The sequence below is a fragment of the Pelodiscus sinensis genome, chromosome 18 (genome assembly GCF_049634645.1).
Source record: "Pelodiscus sinensis isolate JC-2024 chromosome 18, ASM4963464v1, whole genome shotgun sequence".
Taxonomy (NCBI): Eukaryota; Metazoa; Chordata; order Testudines; family Trionychidae; genus Pelodiscus; species Pelodiscus sinensis.
The window spans coordinates 32,570,441-32,591,587 of record NC_134728.1 but is presented as its reverse complement, the minus strand read 5'-3'; the positions used below and the strand labels follow the sequence as shown (position 1 = coordinate 32,591,587).

The following is a 21,147-nucleotide window of genomic DNA, read 5'->3' as shown; positions in this document are numbered from 1 at the left end:
CCTTTCATGGATTGCGAACTGGTTAAAAGACAGGAAACAAAGGGTAGGAATAAATGGTACAATTTCTGAGTGGAGAGAAGTAGCTAGTGGGGTCCCCCAAGGGTCTGTCCTGCTCTGAGGGGAGTTCTGAGGGAATGTGAAGGGACATCCTCAGTATCGACTGAGCAGACACACCTGATGGCTTAGCCAAGCCTGATAGTTTTAAATTTAACAGTGGCCCGATACCTGAAGAACAAGCAGCCTCATAGGTAGTGAATCAGAGAGACTAATGGGGCTCAAGGATTTTTGTGGCAGATTCCCTACCAGGAGAACGTGAGGCATGGTTTTCAGAGATCTTATCAGAAAAATCTCGAGTCTTCCTCTCAGATGACTTCCAGGAGTGAAACTCAGAAGCAGGGACCCAACTTATTCTGACACAGGCATGCTGGAAGGAGGAGCCCCCTGGCATGGATGTGGAGGTGAAGTTAGATTCCCCTGTTTACTCTGGCTTTAGAATTTTATTCCACAGAGAGATGGCACTTTTGGGAAACATGAGATTTTCTGAGGCAACGGAAGCACTGAGAGCATCTTTCACTGACTACACTAAAATTTTATAGCCATGAAACTCAACCTTGCTGACCCAGGCTCTGAGACTTGTTATCCTGGCTTTACCTTCACAGAGCAGACATACTTATGAGTGGCAATCAAGTTTCTGTCATTTAATCAGGCAAGACGGCTATCATCCCACAAGCACTAGAGAAATTTCGTCTTCGAAAACTTGTTGAGAGGGCCGGGGTAGTATCATTGCATTTTACTAAACACATGGTCTGGAGAAATCAGCAGAGTAAATCTCTGTTAAGAAGAGATTCGGCCATGACTGTACCACTCAGGAGATTTCCTTTCAAGGCTTCTCAAATGCCCAAGAAAAACTTGTTAGCAGCTGACAAGACACAACTGAGGGGACGCACTGGTTCAAAGTCAGCATGACAGCAGGCTGAACAGTTCCCGAGATCCAATGCCTCATCCATCTGCAGTTTCCAAACTGCACAGCCAACAGGAACTGCTCCCCAGCACATTGTAGATAAAGTCCTACAAAATTCCTCAGTGAATTTAAAATTACTGAGGCAATCACAGCATCCAGAGGAGAAATCGATATCTATTGCTGATGAGGTAACTAACCATGAGCAGCTAGCGGGAAGCTCTGCTAACACAAAGACAAACTGGACAGCAGACAGGCTAATGAAGGAACAGTCCCTTGTGTGGCAACCTGCTGTGTGACCCAATTCCAGAGAATGACACACACACAAAATTGACTTTCCCAGCCAAACATGCATCTGCATCTTGAACGGATTACTTCTACTTCTCTTTTACCCAAGACTGCATAGAAGTAAGAAAGGAAGGTAGGTAAGTCTTTTGGGTGCATATCCTGAAGCAGCAGAAATAGGAGTAATTGCTGCTGATAAGAGATGATATTTCTAGCCAGCTGGAATGCAACCCAGTGCACAGCGCAGGACCTGAAACTGCCAGAAGAGCCCCAAAGCACAAGCAGGCAGGCTAGGCAGCAGGCAAGTTGCTGCTGCTGAGTGCAAATGAAATCTCGCTGACAGACGGGCCTGAGAACGAGACCGGCCAAAGATCCTTGTGGGCCATGAGTCTCTAGATGTGCTCCGAACTACACACAAGCCACCCTGAATTGGAGTCACGCGAAGGACGAGATGCCACACGTGCCCCAACGCAGCAGCAGACAAGAGCAGTGCCTGAAAATAACTCTATGTAGCACTGTAAAGACTAACAAGATGGTTTATTAGATGATGAGCTTTCATGGGCCAGACCCACTTCCTCAGATCAAATAGTGGAAGAAAATTGTCACAACCATATATACCAAAGGATACAATTAAAAAAATGAACACATACGAAAAGGACAAATCAAATCTCAGAACAGAAGGGGTTGGAGGGGTGGGGAGGTAAATGTCTGTGAGCTAATGATATTAGAGGTGATAATTGGGAAAGCTATCTTTGTAATGGGTAAGATAATTAGAGTCTTTATTCAAACTTAGGTGGGAGACATAACCTCAAGATGATTCTTACCAACAACCACAGGACATACCCTGGTACCTTCCCTTGCAACAAACCCCGTTGCCAGCTGTGTCCACATATTTACTCTGCTGATACCATTATTGGACCTAACCAAGTGAGTTATAAGATCAAGAACACACATTCCTGCGCATCCAGAAATATAATCTATGCTATCATGTGCCAAAAGTGTCCGTCTGCTTTGTACATTGGACAAACGTCTCAGACACTTTGCCAAAGGATCAAGGCCCACAAAACAGATATCAGACAAGATCACAAAGAAAAAACAGTTTCTTGCCATTTCAACCAGAAAGGACATTGTCTCAACGACTTAATTACCTGCATCCTGCTTCAAAGGCCTTTTAAGACTACACTTGAAAGAGAATCCTCTGAATTGTCATTCATGCTTAAATTCGACACTTTACGCCTAAGTTTGAATAAAGACTCTAATTATCTTAACCATTACAAAGATAGCTTCCCCAATTATCATCTCTAATATCATTAGCTCACAGACATTTACCTCCCCTCCCCCCAACCCCTTCTGTTGTGAAATTTGATTTGTCCTTTTCATGTGTGTTCATTTTTTTAATTGTATCCTTTAGTATATATGGTTGTGACAATTTTCTTCCACTATTTGATCTGAGGAAGTGGGTCTGGCGCACAAAAGCTCATCACCTAATAAACCATCTTGTTTGTCTTTAAAGTGCTACACAGTCCTGTTTTTTGTTTCAGCTACACCAGACTAACAGCTACATTTCTATCACTATGAAAATGTCGTAAGGTGCTGCAGGCTATACTTTGCTGTTCAAGGCACTGCGTCAGCCTTCCCACCCCAAATGGGCAGAAAAGGAGCAGTGACTGCATTCTCTGACAAGGGCCCCCCAGACACACAGAACCCCTGAAAAGAAAGGATTGGTTACACTGGAGTTTCCCAGGCCTGCTGCTGCACTGGCTAATGGTCTGTCGTTCAAACGCAGATTGCAGAGAGCTCCCACTGAGGGCAGTTGCCTAAGCCAGCAGAAAAGTCAGGCCCTTCTGTAGAAACCCACTAATGGAGACGAGCTAAGCAAAAAGGTCCGTTTTCCTGCTAGGTTCTCACGCCTCTTCCTCTGTGACCAAAGATGCTTTTTGCTGTGATCCAGCTGTGGCATCTGTAGGAAAGGTTATTTGCTTGCTGTCCAACCCACCCCCTCCATTTTTCTCCCAAACACCCACATGGTGGTCGTTCTTCTTTCCTCTCATCTGGAAGGGGGGTTAGAGAAAACACTGAAGCAGAATCATGAGGTACAGAGTTCCAGGACAAAGGAGAGAGGGGAACGTTTATGGATTGGCTCCTGCAGACTGGCTATGACCAACAGACCTTTGCCTCCTTGCTGCATGGAAGGTAGAGCCAACAGGCCATAATAAGGACAGGAGAAGTGAGGTGTGACAGTGTTTAATCAAGGGGTGCTGCTGACACTGGCCACGTTCTCTGAGATCTGAATGTCAGGATGCACCTTGTTCCTGTAGCAGCACACCCTGGGGTGCTTTCCGACAGCAGGCTCTCAGCTCAGGTACACCCTCTCACCAGCAGCAGAGGCGCAGGTCAGCCAACAGGTCAAGGGATGTCGAGAGCTGTTTTTAGCATACTAGCTCACATCCCACTAGGCATGGGTGTGTACCCAGGCTGGGATGTGCTCTCAGCCCTAGCTAGGCACTATTTCACTTCTATGGGGCCAACATGCTGAAGCATTCTGGGTGTCTCCCAATAGAAACAATGTCAGCGGAGAATACTGGAAAACCAAAAGGTCTTCAGGGTCCTTTTAAAAGGAGAAGTTGCAAGTGGAAGCATCTGAAGGGATAAGTAACTTTAGAGATACTGGTGGTCATTTCCCCCCTCTACTTTGGTTACTTCAAATTCTTCTAAGCCATTCCAAAAGTAGGTTTTAGTCCCTGAACCATGAGTTGGAGACAGAAGCATAGCTCTGACATGCTAGGCATCGATATGATAAATCATCTGGCTAACTCTGTGCAACTAAGAGACCTCCTGAACACAAAGTTTTATAAAATCAAATACATCTATATTAAAATGTCTCTGTGAAGCAATCCCAGGACAACAGAAAATTATGTGAGGTTATGGGCTGAAGAAGAAGAGACAGAATCTTAAAACTGGCATGCAAGAAACAAATATTTATAGAGCACCTTTGATCTCAAGTGTTGGCATTATTTAGTGGTTAATTTACTGCAATGGTTACTAAGAACAACATTGTCAGGCCTAATGCCAAACTAGGAAACATAACCGTGATGCCGTGCCCCAGAACTAACAGCAGACCTAGAAGTGTTGCTTGTCCACGGCACAGAAGTCCCACCTAGAGACAGCATCTGCACACGCTGCCATGGCAGACCAACTGCAGGGAATATTCCACCTTGGGGCACAGGGAAGAAAGTGCTCATGGAATGCACTGATATGGAATGGAACTTCCTTGCCTTGGGCATGAATTGCCTGACTCACAGAGGTGTTGAGCACTCCAAGCTCCCCATTCAAACCAATAGGAACTGCTGGTGCTAAGCAACTCTAAGTTACACCATGAATTAGCCATCTAATAGCAGGGGTGGGGAACTGACTTGCCTTGATCCGGCCTGGGAGGCTTGGGGCTCCCCCCCGCCCACGGTGGCACAAGACAGCACTGGCACTATAGCCATGTGGGAGATGTCATGGATGGAATGCCAGCTGGCTCACACTGCTGCAAGGGTGGGGACAAGCCCCAGGCTCACAGCCCAATCAAAACAAGGATTGGCCTGTGGGCTTGGCCTGGCAGGGGGAAGTGGCTCTGCACAGCTTTGCACTGCAGGGAAGCGCTCCATGCAGGCGCTGGCCAGGAACTGAGGGAGTTTCTTCTCTGTCCTGCTTCTCACGTGGGGCCACATCTGTGAGGGGCTTTGGTTTGGTTTTTCTGTGGGTCACCGCCCCTCCCTCCTCAAGCCCAGAAAAAGTTTCCCACCCGTCTTACAGGCTGTGAAGTCTATTTTCAGGACCCAAGAAGGTTAAACAGGTGACTAGACTATTTAACTTCTACAGTTCTTTTTATTCAGGCAGGCAGAGCCCTTTCCACATGCAAGTATGAAACTGCTTCTCTCACTCTCAGGATCTGAAATACCCTGCACGTCTCAGTTCCACGGATGCGGAATTTGTCTCAGATTTCACTCCTTGCCACCAGATTTAATTAAAAAAAAAATCTAACAGCCCCAAAAGCTGAATGAGTTAATTCTGAGACGTAATGCCATTTCAGACATAGCACATGTGTGTGGCATAGTGAAAACTGAAGTGCAGTAGTGCAACATACATTACATTTCATAACCAAATTAAGCCAGGGACTACTGATGTGATTTGCATCATATTTCCATAATTACCTCAACAGACATCTCAATTTGCCCACAGCAGCAGCAGATTTTTTACTGGAGTCCCAGAGGATAGACCTTGCTCCAGCTCACTAGAGGGAAGTCGTGGCTAAGGTACTGGACAGTGACTCCAGAGTCCTGGATTCCATTCCAGCTGTGTCACATGCTCCCTGTGGGGCCGCAGACCATCCCTTACTCTTATGGCTGAGCTCAGGCTGGATGATGCTTCTCTCTCACCCACTGACAATCTTGGCTCTTTAGATATTGTTAAACTTGTGAGACCAGAGACCGTCTGTCTCCCTTTCTGCACATATTCAGCACCTAGCACAGTGGGTCCTGATCTCAGCTGCTAGGGCCTCTGGGTGCTACTTAAGCAGAGCTAGAGAGGCCACCTATGAAAGCAAGGTGGTTTTATTTGGTCCAAACACACAGATGTGGAGCCTGGTAGGTTAAAAGCACACTCTGGCCAAAAACCAAGACAGCTGCATAGAGGAAGTGACAGGACCTTTGGTTTCATACCCCAAGATTCCAAAAGGGACACTTTCTGATGCTAGTTTTGAAATAAGCCTCACAGTAAACTAATGCCTAATGCAGGGAAAGGAAGCACTCAGCACCTATGAGTTTCAAAAAGAAAAGCTCCTTCTACCTTACCAGTTTTGGTTCTTTTCACAGTGCTACCTGCACTATCAGCAGGTCTACAAGCAAGCTGGCACTGAACTAAGAGGAGGAATACACCCCTTCTGTTAGTCCCAAACAGATGGCATCAACATGAGTGTCCTATTTCAAATTAGAACAATTATTTTTTGTTTTTAACTTAACTGAAGCTCAATCAAAAGACACCACGATGGCTCAAACGTATTTCCGCCAAAGCCCTGCTCTGATATCACAGTAGGTATGGATTACAATCAATAGAGTTCTTTTCCGTGCAGCCAAGTCGTACACATACGAGCCACTGCGACGATCCAAAAGGCAAAGGCCCCACACTGTTAATACTACCTCAGAATGAAAAACCGGAGGGGTTCAGCAAGGTGGGTTAATGGACAAGCCGACAGTTTGTAGGTGGCCAGCACCTGGACTGCCTGACTGAGTAATGGAGCTCAGAGTCCTCATTCGGAAGGGCTGGATGTGGAGAAGGGCTTTTTTACTGGTTTCAAATTTAATAATGAAGGGTCAGAACCCAAATGCCTCGACATACCAGAGCACGTTTTGCATCTGTTTCGTACTAAAGCTCAACTATTTTCCAGATGAGTCCAACTCCTGGAGTCCATTCCTTTTCACATGAAAATAAGGAAGAAAGGCAAACAGGCAAACTCCAGGGAGAAGCCATGAGGCACAGTGACTAGCAGTCAGTCCATGTGAAGGCAAACCATGAGAGTCTCCTTATAGGCTGGTTGCTGTGGACTGTAGTCCATTTGTATGCAGGAGCTGCCAGGACCAGATTAGTCACTTCTGCCCTGAGCAAAGATGGATCCGGTGCCTAGAACTCGGAAAAGGAAAGGAATTGTATCTTCCCTACTCTACAGGACTTGGGAGACTAAAGCAAAGAGGCTGATGACCCTCAAAAGGGGAGAAATGCACAAGTTGTGAAATCAAGGAACAGCATCGATGGAGTCTTACTTCCAAATTCAGGAGAGGCCTCTACTCACAAACCAACCCCCCACCTTCCACGCCACTGAGAGAAAGAAGGACACACTGCAAACAGAACACTATCTTCTATCTGTCTAGGTCTTCATTGGGTGGCCCATCATCATATAGTAAGCACCTTATCACAAGGCAGTTCTTGTCAACAGAATTAGCAGAACAAGTGTCAGGAAAAGGGCTCTGAAGAGCATAAAAGATGGACAGAATTACTGGAAAGCGCTCCATTCATGGTCAAAAAAGACTGGGGGTAACATTCCCTGCATGTCTGGAGACACAAGTCTGCCTTGGCCATCCAAGATTATGTATCTAGCAACATTTGAGTGAAAAAGTGTGTACTATAAAGTCTAGGTGATATTGTATTTCTAAGACAAAATCAAAACAGATCTCTGCTGTGTTGCCAGTAAAGCTGCTAGTTTGGGTTAGCTCAGCTGGAAGGGATTAACCATAATATAGTGCTTTATCAGAGATATATAGTCTATTGATTGATTTTTTATTAAGAAAATGTTAATCTTGCAGGTAGGAAATGTCAGTAAGCATGGAAAAAGTTAAATATATTTGGTCAGCAATATTTACCAGTCATGCTGCTGTCTCTATTTATTCCATTATGAAGTTTACAGTGAACAAACGCTGCATCAAATAACCATGATCCAAAGAGGTTCAAGATGCTGTTAACCTTTGGCCTGCGGGGAGCAGGGAGAGGCCGAGGCTCAGAACTAGTCTGGTTTGGGCTAGACAACGGAGAGGTGGAGGATGACGTCTGGTGTTGCACTTTTGACGCGTGAGCAGTGTTAACCTATTCAAATAAAAAAACAGTTTCACCCCAGTAGAAGTGAAGGGAATTTTATATTCCTTCATACAGAAATGCAGAACAAACCATCAACAAGATCAAATGGAAAAATACCGAATCACAAAGCATAACATCTTACAGTGCTGGTTTTCATTGTTGCCTTATTCACAGTCACAGCCCGATGCCTTCGGTTATGAGGTGGAGTTGTGTTGATAGCAGTGTTCTGGGGCATGCTCAACCTATTTACTGGTGTAGGGGGAGCACTGTCAGACCGGGGCCGTGAAATGCCTGAAGAACAGAATAAAGCAAATATCAGAGCAAAGTACATTTAGAGTCCCATGGCATCCTCTGTATGACCAGATATTGAGACACTCTGTAAATCAGCAGCAGTGAAGTGTCCCCCGAACACCAGAGGGTTAAAAAAGAAACATTTATCATTCAGTATTAGTATAGCCTGTCAAGCAGGCCAGAAAGGCATCCGAGTTAAATCTACATGGGAGGACACTGCTGATCAAAGGTGAGCCAACTCCCACATAAGCACCTAAAAAATTGGAGGAGTGAGGGCCCGGACAGATAGCAGAAGGGGACGCAAAAGTCTCTGGAAAGCCCTTTCTTTCTAATCATGGGATCAAAACAACCAATTCACATTTACTCGTGTCTCAATGAAACTAACAAAGGACAAACCACTTCACCCCCGCACACACTAAAAGCCTCACCCAAGCCCACAGCATCTGTCTTAGATAACTTAATGGCAAATGATTGTGGGATAGACCGCTTGGCTTCTGTGCAAATCAAGAAGATGAACACCTCTAACGCCAGTCCAAGGAAGCAGGATGCAAGGTGACAGAGTGCTGTGAGTATGGCGCGGCCAGACTGGGTCACACCATTGGTCCATGTAGCACGGTGTCTTGTCTTCCAGCACTGGCCAAGGCCCAGTGCTTCAAAGGGAATGAACAGAACAAGGCAATTATCAAGTGAGCCACCCCTTGTAGCCCAGTCCCAGCATCTGGCAGTCAGAGGCTTAGGGACATCCAGCGCATGGGTATGCATCCTTGTATACAAGCCTTCCTTACACTGATCCATGAACTCACTGAACAGGCTTTGGAACCCACTTCCAGTTTTGGCTGTCACGGGGCACTGTTTGTTTTAAACCTTCTGCTCGTTACTTTTGTTGGGTGACTGCTGGCTCTTGTGTTTTGTGAACGGGTAAAGACCCCTTCCTATTCACTCTTTCCACACGTTCGCTGTGAAATGCTCAAGGTACTGAACCAGTCCAGACTCATATCACAGGAACAGTCTGCCAATATTTTCAGGATGAGACAAAGTTTTGATATTCATGGCTTATGACCCAGCTTTACTTCGAACAGTCTTTAAAAAAGGATGACTTGGGTGGGTAATCTAAGGCGCCACGCCTGCAGAGGAACGGAAGGAGGTAAAAGAAAGCTATTCAGAAGCACAGCTGTAGCGAGCCCACAAGCTTCTGGTCCCAATCCCTGTCTTCCGCTGGGTGCAGCATTCCAGGCTGTGATCACAACTGGAAGGAAGGAACTGCAGTTGCTCCTTACTCACTGTCACCCTGACCTTTCACTGCACAGTCTCTCAGACACTACTGGACAAATCTCAAAACCAATCTCCCAGTCTAAGCCAGGAGTCAGCCAGCCCAAAGTCTGTTTTCCTCAGCTGGGTACAAGCAAATATGTGGGAGCAGGCTTAGAAAAGCACAACCAAGCACTATATTTCAAAGAGCCATCCCTTTCTAACTATTTATTAATATTTTAAAATTTTAACTATTTAATAAATATTTTAAAATTAAAATGTACAGTTTTAGATCTGCACTGTTCAACAAGTTACAATACGTTTGCTGTGTAGAAGGTCACTAATCTATTATTTACAAAGCAGAACCGTGTTATTAATAGACATGTTTATTTTTATCCAACTACTGGGATTTAAATTGTTCGCATGTAATATACTAAAAATAAAATCAGCTCCAAAACATTTCCTAAATCAGGGCAGGAAAACAGTGCAGAGAGTCAGGAATGCATTCAATCTAAACAAGACTTGGCATCATTAGCTAGCCCAGTACAAACTGATAAGGACAGTACTTCATTTATTTTCAAGGACTTTTACCCTGAAAAATTCCTCCGGAATACAGCATGTACTGCAACCCCTTAATTGCTGATCAATGTTTCAGGAGTATCGTTAATGTAGGCATGAATCTCACATTAAAAGCTTAGCCCATGTAAAAGTGAAAGGACAGTGTCAGTTAGCCTATGGCAATGTGACACCTCTGCACTTCTGCCTGCACCGGTGCAACATCTAGCACAATACACAAAGCAAATTCGATTGGCACAGTGTGGAGAGGGTTATTAATTTGATCATCACAAAGAAGCAGTATTCTGTGTTAAGCAAACTCACTCAAAATGTTCTGTTGGAGCTTTTTGTCAGATAGTGATTAAACAAAGGGATGCGATTGGCAGGAAGCCAGCAGCGTGACTTACCTTGGGTTTTGTTTTTCTGTTTTTTACAAATGTCTAAGGGCATCTCTTTCAGACAGGAACAAACTCCAGAGTCTAACTCTACATACAAAGTGAAAGTGGCGTGCTTCACTCTGTTCCCCACCAGAACTAAACCTACTTTTGATTTGAAGAAGTGTGCATTCCTCAAAGCCCAGCTTCTATAGATCTTGCAGTCAGGCCTTAATCCTTCAGTTAGGACATCAGTCTTAGCATGGTTATTGCAGAACAATTTCAATGTTACTCAGATAAAAAGCAACAATAGTTTAGGGATGAAAATGTTGCAAGCCACAGCAATTCCGAGTAGGATTACGTAAAACAGAAAATACATTGTTAAGTACAAATATTTTTCAAGTTGATGCATTTGGAAGTTTGTTCCAGTGTGAAAGTCTTACTCCACATCTGTTTGCAAAGTCACTGAACTTTTATGTGTATGGTTAAAACACTAAATACTTCAGAGCTTTGTTTAAAAAAAACAAAAAAAAAACAAAAACCAGCCCTGGGAATAGCTCTTGGACAAAGCAAAATGGGTAAAAAAAATGGAAAAGATTTATATTTTAGACTTCTCCAAGACTATAATAAATAGTTTTCATTTTTAGGTCACAAAGAATACAGTAACAACATCTTTTTAACAAATTCAAATATTTCCTTATTGTACAGAAGAGTGAAACAACACTCTTACAAATAATGACAGAATACTGCAACTTTTACACCTTTGTTTGATACATCAGTATTAGTTATCAACCCTTCTGCCCAGATACTTTCTATCCAAATGAGTGCAACAAGAGTCAATACTTAATACCATATCTGGGTAATCTTTCACACCCACTGTTCGTAAAGACTGCAACTCCTAGAGAAGAAAAAAATGAATTGGCTGCTTTCTGCAATATACAACAGAAGAATTTAATAAAACCATTCTTTAGAAAATGAAATACATGCTTATTGAATTATGTTTGCTACAAGAACATGCTACTGCAAATGGAATAGTAGTATGCTAATGTTACACATTGATATAAACAAGTATTACTAGTCAAGAGACTATTAGTTGCTTTATAAAAGCAATGTCTGCAAATAAGACTTTTTTTTTTTTGAGGGAACTAAACTATTTAGGTTCCTACAAAGGAAGAAAAGTAAAATAGGTAGCATTATGTTTCAGACTTTTTTTCTCCTGAGCGTAGTAGTGACATATTTTACTATATAGTCTGCCACGACCTGTTTTCTCAACTTAGACTTCTGGGAGTCATAACAAGATTGTTTATTAATACTGCATGTCAGTCAAAAAGCAAAAAGGGGCAGTAAGATCTGAAGTACAATTTAACACAAAGCTTCGTGGAAGTTTTATGTCTAGTTAAATCTTCAGAAATGTAAGAGGCATGATGCCTAATACTTGAAAAACTCTACAGAAATGATCTAACATTACTAAGTATTATTCAACCTAGAGGCCTGAATTAAACTCCTAAAAGGTGTTTAAATAAAAATGGCTTATTTTTCACCAATGCTGAGCACCTGAGAATCCCATGGACTTCAATGATTATTTTGAATGTACTTTACAGTAGCAGTACATTCAAGATCAGTACTTCATAGTAATAAGCCTCAGAGCTTTACAAATTAGATTGTTGGTGCTCGGAACCTCTGACAAACAAGGTGACTGAGAAGCCTGAATCTGGAGGCCCAGTTTACAAATTTTGGCCACACTGTGTCAAGACCAGCTTTTTCCTTGTACACATTTGTAGGACGATTGACATACCTGTAATAACTATGCACATAATGGGCCAATTCAAAGACCATTTGCAGGTAAATGCACTGTGAAAGTATGGGCAATTACATTAGATGTGCATAAAAACCCCCACGTTCACAATTCTAAAAATCCATAAAACATAAATGACGATTACTTGGAGGCTTGTAGTAATTTCTGACAGATAAGTGATGTTCTAACTATACGCAAACAAGTGGAAAGATTACCTAGGAACGCATCCACTAAACAGCTGATTCCACGCATGGCACGAAAGAATATTTGAGGCAGATGTTTAAGGCAGGGGTACTGATTCAATTCTTGTGTCATTCCACTCACATTCAGAAACTGCTCCTGAAATTTCGGGGTAGAGCTTATAATGGCTGGGTTACTCAAATCCACGGGATTACTGCCAAAAGAACAAAAAAGCAAGGGGGAGGAGGGGAAGAGATATTTTAGTGTACTAGCAGCAGTTAAGATCTTAATACCCAAATATGCAATCTTGGCTAGTCATATAAAATGTGTGTCACTTAAGACTTAAAAGAACATTCAATTTAAGATGGTTTGGTTTTACAAAACTAATTTCTTTGCCAACACTTTAGATTAGATTAGACTAGAATTTTTTCTAGTTACTCTCTCAGCATGAAGAATGACAACTAGTTGCACTTTCAGGGTCTAGTGCAATATTTTGTTTGCAAGTAGGGATGTAAGAATGTAGCCGACTAATCAATTATAGCATTAACCTATACGCTTTTGCTTATTGGTTAATGCTGTAGACTACACACATTTCTTCCCCACCCTCCCACCAGTACATTTTTAGCAGGCTGGCCAGCAGCCCAGCTCAGTCCTAGCTTGCAACGGGTCTGGGACCTCCCCCTGCTGTAGCTCTGCATTTAAAGTGTATTATGAACCAGGCAGGCAGACAATCCAGCTCAATTCCAGCTCGTGCTGGGTCAGGGAGCTCAGACCCACCCCCACCCCACAGACAAGGGCTGCGGCCACCCCCTGCTGCTGCCTCTATCAGCGGTGACAGCACAGGGTAACAGGCAGCCAGTCCGCGAGGGGAGCTGGTTTTCAAACGGGCTCCCCTCACAGACCAGCTCCTACCTGGAACCCCATGCTGCTGCCTCTGATATGGAGACAGCAGCACTGAGTGGAAGGGGCACTGCTTGGAAGTGAGGCCCGCTGGCTGCTGGCCCCGCCCACAGGGACTATAGAATAGTCGACTAACCAATAAGAATTCATGATGTTACTCGACTATTCAATTAACCTGTATTTAACATGCCCAGTTTCGAGGGCTGCAAGAGAATGCTTTCAGGTGTGATCATTCTTATTGTATTTTTTTTTGAAAGCAAAGAAACATTTCTACTGATCTGAAGTTTCATAAAAACTTGTTTTTTACAAAAACTCTGTCAATTAAAACCACTGTCAGGGAATGGAGCTGCCATGAAACCTGGTGAAGAACCAGACAATACACTGTAGATAACAATTATGCAATCAGTTTTAGAGAATGTCTTTTCTGTGCAAATTCTGCCTAGATGACAGGCCCGAACACTGGTTGAGATCAGTAACCTTTGTGAGGGTGTTTCTTCTCAAAGGATTGACACCTAAAATATTGACGTTGAGCAATATATAGCAGTGACAAATGTAATGATGCTTTGTAGAGGGTTGAGAACAATGAGGGCACTTACTAAGGCTATTTAAATTGCCGCTACCAGATTTCAGACATGCTAAAGACCACCTACAAAGCAAAAATGTGTGCCTTTTTCTTTTATTATCATTGGAAACAGAACTCCTGGAAGCCTGTCACGGCTGGAAGAGAATGGCAAATTGAGAACTAGCCAAATAAGATATCAAGAAGCCCAGGAATAATAGGTGAGCAAATGAATGGGGAAGGGATATTTAGTTACTGTTGAAATGGTTTCTGTTTATTACTAACGTCTATATAACTACAATAAAAAGTTACCATTTCAGCTCAAGGAAGTTTATATCTATCTATCCATTTTACAAATGTGCACCTGTCTGTCTGAGTCTGCTTGTCCAAGAACTCCTCCTAAATGGTAAGAGTTAGGACCACCAAATTTGCTATGCAGCTTCCTCTTATCCTAGCTTAGAGCTAGGTCAAGGTTTGGTTGTGCCAGGTACATGGGAAGTGCTGGGAATGGGACTGTTTTCCATAGTTGGGGGGAGGGGAAAGACAGAAAGCCGCCACTGACTGAGGGGGGGAGGGAAGGAGCACAAGAGAGAAAGCCCATGCCAGATGGACCCCCTACCCTGTGTCCCTCCTCACTTCCCAACCCTCACACCTCCTACATCCCTTGCCCTGAGCCCTTCCTCAACCCTCCTGACTCCTCCTCCCCCCATGCCCACAGTCTCCTGCCCTGCCCCCACCACATCCCCAAGGCCTTGATCTGACTCCTGCACCCCTCACACCTCCAGCCCCCTGCCCTGAAGGATCCAGACAATGCCAGATAAGTCTTCAAGTTTCAGATAGAAAAGCCTTATCATTCATAAGATATCACAGATCACAAGGAATTCGTAAAGATTCTTTAACTAAACCAATGCAGATCAAAACTGACCTATTTGGATACTTCTGATTGAAAAGATCACCACATGCACAGTAAGAACCCTCCAGACCTTTGTCAGATAAAAGAGTTACTGACCTTCCATAACTGATGTTCTCAAGAGACGGTGCTTATGTTTATTCAAACATAGACATGTGCATGCCGTATGCATCGCCGTCGGAAAGTCACCCCTCAGCGGTATCCATGGTCTCACCTCTACTGCCCCCTGGAGTTATGCCCTTATAGTGCCAGTATATAGGGACCTGACAGCCCATGGACCCCCCAGTTACTCTGTGCCAGTGAACTGCCGGGGGGCAGGAGATGGGTGATGGAATAGACATGAGCAAGAACCGTTATGGAAGGTTAGTAACTCGCTTCTCCTTGCTCATGTCCATTACAAGGTTGGTGCCTCGCAAGCAGTTATACAGTTTGCTGACATGCTGATTTACGGACCGCTCGGTTGAAGCCTGCATCATTTCTAGCCTGTTGGGAATGGCTCAGTGTGACAACCAAGTTGCTGCTGTACATTTATCATGACTGGAACCTGCGTCAAGACCGCCCCCAACAATGCGTGGACTGTCAGCCGAGGAGCTGAGAGCTTTGCTAGGTCATGGCATGTGCAGATGCCAAAGTGGTCCATGAGGAGATTCTCTGGGCTGCAACTGGATGGTCTTTCATTATGGCTACAAATAGCTGAGTAGTCCTAAACGGTATGGTCCTCTACACACAGAAAGCCAGTGCATTGTTGCTCTCTGTTAGCATGTGACTTCGGACGGAAGAGTAGCAGGAAAATGTACTGGTTACTATGGAATTGAGACCCCGTCTTTGGGAGAAGAGACAGGTGGAGCCAGCATACAGTTTCTCAGACTGAAGAGGCTGGATCTCTGAGACCCTTCTTTACCATGAATCTAAGTGCCTTCTATGCTCCTGAAAGAAGCAATCTGGAAACGTGTCTTAAATTAAGAGCAGCATGCCAGTCCCCTGGATCCAAAGAGGGGACACTGGAGGACAAGGAGACCATGCAGGCCTCAAAATCCTCCAGCACAGATGGTAAAGCCAGGGCTGTCTTGACACAGTGGCTTTCCCTTGATGGGGAATCCAACAGTACCAGACTCAATGGCACCCTTCACGGGGCTGGAGTCAACAATGCCACACACTCTGCTGGCACCTAGCATGGCACTCTACCAGCAGGCCTATCACCTGCAGATCTTGGAGTTGGAGAGTGCCCACAGTCTGTCTTACTGTGGTGCCTTGCATAGACCAGCCCCACTATGCACGGATCCGCTACTACAGGCTGAATCTCTCTAGTCCAGCAATATCCGTGGTTCAGCGTGATTTCAGTTAGCCGGCTGTTCACTTTGCATGGGCGTGGCCAAGTTTCCCGCAGTCTCAGAGCTTGTTTACAGCCCCCAGTCCTGGCTCTCAGTTATTTAGCTCTTATTACCCCTAAATGTCCTCTAAAACCCAGTGAGCAGTGGCAGTGTTGGGAATGCTGCTAGACAATATTGGCCTCCTGTGGTTCAGCAAGTTCTCTGGTTCAGAATCAGTCAGGTCCCAAGAGTGCCAGACTAGAGAGGTTCAACTGGTGTCTATATTACGTTACTTACCGAACTACTAACTTAACCCTAACAGTAACTATAATTTTAACGGAAAAAAGTCCACTGAAAGAAGGCATTAGCAGACTGCATGAGACAGGCCAAAGTTCTGCTGACCATCCCGGGTGGAAAGAAGGAGTGGAGGTGGCAGAGGGTAGGCCCCTACATGCCAGCAGGATGAGGACACAACTCCAGAGGCACCAGAGCTGACCTGATGGATACAGCAGAGGGATGGTGACAGATGCACACCTACGTGGGGACGGATATGGAGAAAGCCATCCAAGCACATAAAGCAACAACAACAGAAGGATGTACACACGTTTTAAAATCATCATCCTCATCTCCTAGAGCAGTGTTTCAGTCTTCCTTTTGGCAATCTCAACAGACTACATTACGTCAGGGGACATTTGGAACTTTTTCCTCCAACCAGTAAGTTAGATTTTTTTTTTTTAGCAGACTCTTAAATTCTGCAAAAACCAATAAGTTCAAAGTTGTACAAGAAACGTGTCCTAACTCACAGCAAGGCCACAATGAGCGCTGCTGTAGCTATTCATTTCCGATACGTAACATGAGTTTTCGTCTTGCTGGATAACTTCACTCATCTCCACTATGGATGTGTGGGTATAGGTAAGCAGGGTATAAAGCAAACAAGTATTACATTACCTCAGCATATGTAAAAAGCGAAACCACGTCTGTGCAATGCACTCGCTGTCCATTTCAGGAGGAATCAGACTGGCATCTTCATCAGGGATTTTAAATGAAGGAAATGAAGGTCCGTATGTAAAACGCAGCAATCTAGGGGACAAGTTAGTAAGGCTGTCACCGAGTACTCCTTACACCTGCCTTGTGTTTAGATTTGTAAGCAGAGGGACAACATACTGCTTTAAGCGCATTTAAAAAATCAAAAACTAAATACAAACCTTGCTCAGGAAATCAAACTCTCTCCCCAGTCTTCCATTCCAAATTAAACATCAGTGCACTGCACCCTCACGACTCCACCCTTCCCAGCAGCTTTAGCTTGGAGCGTGCCTGAGGGGCCACGCGCTTGGACCCTGTCAGACACCTGGGCCTATATGAAAACACTCTGCCAGCACCCTAAGCAGACCCACCACAACCCGCAGAAGCTGAGTTCTCCAAGCGGTCTTGATGCACAGCCCCACAGCGCACGTGCCACTGAGCTAATGTCAAGGTGGCAAAGGCCTGGAAAACTGAAGTGAGGTTACATGACTATTCAATAGTCCCTGTGGGGTGGGGCCAGCAGCCCCACCCAGGAAGCCCCGACACCCCACGCTGCTGCCTCTCTATCAGAGGCTGCAGCACAGGATGGCAGGTGGGAACCAATCCACCAGGGGAGTCAGTTTAAAAACCAGCTCCCCACACAGACCAGCTCCAGTCCGCAGCCCCACACTGCTCCCTCTGTCAGATCCACAGAGCAGCCTTTGTCCGTGGCAGCCTCCCCAGCCCCATACTGCTGCCTCTAATTGAGGCAGCCAGGTGGGGAAGGGCAGACAGCTACGCAGAGCCAGGATGCTCAGAGACACAGCATGTTTGTGTTTGTGAGTTTCTTGCTGCTTGCTGAGCTCGTGTTTAGCTGTTTGGGGCTTTTTTCCCTCCCTAACCCTACGGAGTGTGTGCTGTGGCTGGCAGGTGGAAGCTGTGAGCTTTTAATCAGGATTTGAAATCTAGAAGCCTCTGCTCATTGGTTGAGCCTTAATCAGGGGGAGGGGCTATCAGGCAGTCCAAGGCTTTATAAAGGAGTGAGTCAGCGACCAGGGAGCTGGAGAACAGGGGCTGCTAATAGGGAGTTGGGAAGGGCCGTGGGAAGGGGATGAGATCACTCGCCATTCTTTAAAATCCTTTTGATACACTCCTGCCCTTTAAGGAGGCATTTAATAACACCTAAGGAATCTCTCCAAGGGAAGGCAGGTATGGATGGTGATAGCTCTGCTGTTGTTACCTGCACAGCATGTGCATGTTTGTCTTCCTCCCGGAAGAAGGGATTTCATCTGCACTAAGTGCAAGCTGGTCGCCATTTTGGAAGAAAAAAATGAGAGGACTGGAGGCCCAAGTATCGACCCTACGTTCTGACAGAGAGGATGAAGACTTCCTTGATAGAAGGCAGCGTTTGATCCTGCAGGCACACCAGGCTGAAGAGCCAGTCAGGGCAGTACAGGACACGGAAGAAAACTGGCAGCATGTAACCTCTAGAAGGAGAAGGCGGCCAACTCAAGTGTCCCCCATACCTGTAGAGATAAGTAACCGCTTTCAGGCTCTCTCCACAGGTTGAAGGAAAAGGTCCGGGTAGGGATCGTCGAATTGAGGAAGTAAATGCGTGGCTGTGCAGGTGGTGTCGGAGAGAGGGCTTTGGTTTCTTCAACCATGGGACTCTCTTCTGGGCACAAGGATTGTTAGGAAGAGATGGGATCCACCTAACGAAGAGAGGAAGGAGCATCTTCGCAGACAGGCTTGCATACCTAGTGAGGAGGGCTTTAAACTAGGTTCATTGGGGGACAGTGACCAAAGCCCAGAGGTAAGTGAGGAAGTCGGACACCGGGAAGAATCACAAGGAGGAACGAGCAACAACGAAGGACCCCTGATTTGGATGGAGAAGGCAGGGCGATCAACTGGTTATTAAGGTGTATGTACACCAATGCGAGAAGTCTGGGAAACAAACAGGAAGAATTAGAAGCCCTGGCCCAGTCGAAGAACTATGATTTGATTGGAATAACGGAGACTTGGTGGGATGACTGGAGCACTGTCACAGAAGGGCAGTTCAGGAAGGACAGGCGGGGGAGAAAAGGAGGAGGAGTTGCACTGTGTGTCAGAGAGCAGTATGATCGCTCGAAGCTCTAGTATTTAGAGGGAGAAAAGACTGTTGAGAGTCTATGGGCTAAGTTTAGAGGTGGAAGCAACAGGGGTGATGTTGTAGTTGGTGTCTGCTATAGACCACCAGATCAGATGGATGAGGCAGACGAGGCTTTCTTTGGACAACTGAGAGAAGCTTCCAGATCGCAGGCCCTGGTTCTCATGAGGGACTTTAATCACCCTGACATCTGTTGGGACACCAATACGGCAGTACACAGACAATCCAGGAAGTCTTTGGAGAATGCTGGGGATAACTTCTTGGTACAAGTGCTGAAAGAACCGACCAGGGGTCATGTGCAGCTTGACCTGCTGCTCACAAACAGGGAGGAACTAGTAGGGGAAGTAGAGGTGGGTGAAACCTGGGAAGCAGTGATCATGAGATGGTAGATTTCAGGATCCTGACCAAAGGAAGAAAGGAGAGTAGCAAAAAACACACCCTGCACTTGGAAGAGAGGAAAGTGATTAGGAATAGTCATCATGGATTCACAAAGGGAAAGTCGTGCCTGACCAATCTGATTAGCTTCCAGGATGAGGTAACTGGCTCTGTGGATATGGGAAAGTCAGTGGATGTGATATACCTTGACTTTAGCAAGGCTTTTAATACCATCTCCCACAATATTCTTGCCAGCAAGTTAAGGTAGTATGGGTTGGATAAATGGACTCTAAGATGGATAGAAAGCTGGCTAGAAGGTCAGGCCCAACGGGTCGTGATCAACAGCTTGATGTCAGGTTGGCAGTCAGTTTCTAGCGGAGTGTCCCAAGGATCTGTTCTGGGACCAGTTTTGTTCAACATCTTTATTAATGATCTGGATGAGGGGATGGATTGCACCCTCAGCAAGTTTGCAGATGACACTAAGCTAGGGGGAGTAGATGATATGCTGGAGGGCAGGGATAGGGTCCAGAGTGACCTCAACAGATTAGAGGATTGGGCCAAAAGAAATCTGATGAGATTCAACAAGGACAAGTGCAGAGTCCTGCACTTGGGACAGAAGAATCCCAAGCACTGTTACAGGCTAACTTGCAGTTCTGCTGAAAAGGACCTGGGGGTTACAGTGGATGAGAAGCTGGATATGAGTCAACAGTGTGTCCTTGTAGCCAAGAAGGCTAATGGCATATTAGGTGCATTAGGAGGAGCATTGCCAGCAGATCCAGAGAAGTGATTATTCCCCTTTATTCAGCTCTGGTGTATTGTGTCCAGTTCTGGGCCCCCACTATAGAAAGGATGTGGATGCATTGGAGAGGGTCCAGCAGAGGGCGACCAAAATGATTAGGGGGCTGAACACATGACCTATGAGGAGAGGCTGAGGGATTTGTGTTTGTTTAGTCTGCAGAAAAGAAGAGTGAGGGGGGATTTGAGAGCAGCCTTCAACTTCCTGAAGGGGGTTCCAAAGAGGATTGAGACAGGCTGTTCTCAGTGGTGACAGATGGCAGAACAAGGAGCAATGGTCTCAAGTCACAGCCGGAGAGGTCTAGGTTGGATATTAGGAAAAACTATTTCCCTAGGAGGGTGGGGAAGCACTGGGATGGGTTCCCTAGGGAGAGGGTGGAATCTCCATCCCTAGAGATGTTCAAGTCCCGGCTGGGCAAAGCCCTGGCTGGGTTGATCTAGTTGGGATTGGTCCTGCCTTAGGCAGGGGTCTGGACTTGATGACCCCTGAGGTCTCTTCCAGCTCTATGGTTCTAAAAGCCAGCTCCACATGCGTATCAGCTCCCACCTCCCTTCCCTCTGACACTGCCACGTCTGACAGACGCGGAGAGGAGGAGGCAGCTCTGTGGGAGCCAACACACACAGAGAGCTGGCTTGAAAGCCAGCTTCCCATGTGTAGCAGCTCCTGTCTCCCCCCATTACCCTCTGCTCTGATGCCTCTCTATCAGCAGTAGCAGCGCGGGGGGGTGGGAAGAGGAGAGCAGGGAGGAGGCCGTTCCGTGGAACCCGGTGTTTATGGGAAGCCAACTTAAAAGCCGGTTTCTCACAGGCACCGGCTCCCGCCTCCCCCTCTCATTGCTGCCTCTGACACAG

At 45.6% G+C, this 21,147-nt stretch overlaps 1 protein-coding gene across 7 annotated transcripts in view; it reads right to left on the bottom strand.

Moving 5' to 3' along the window:
• Window positions 1-21,147, bottom strand: part of RALGAPB (Ral GTPase activating protein non-catalytic subunit beta) — a 117,011-nt gene that overhangs the window by 60,268 nt on the left and 35,596 nt on the right. For all 7 annotated transcript variants that reach the window (XM_075900745.1, XM_075900743.1, XM_075900742.1 and 4 more), the window contains exons 6-9: window positions 16,926-17,057; window positions 12,334-12,512; window positions 7,998-8,146; window positions 7,645-7,864 (exon numbers count right to left, since the gene is read on the bottom strand). In XM_075900745.1, coding sequence (XP_075756860.1) covers window positions 7,645-7,864; window positions 7,998-8,146; window positions 12,334-12,512; window positions 16,926-17,057 — 680 coding nt within the window. The remainder of the gene's footprint in view (window positions 1-7,644; window positions 7,865-7,997; window positions 8,147-12,333; window positions 12,513-16,925; window positions 17,058-21,147) is intronic.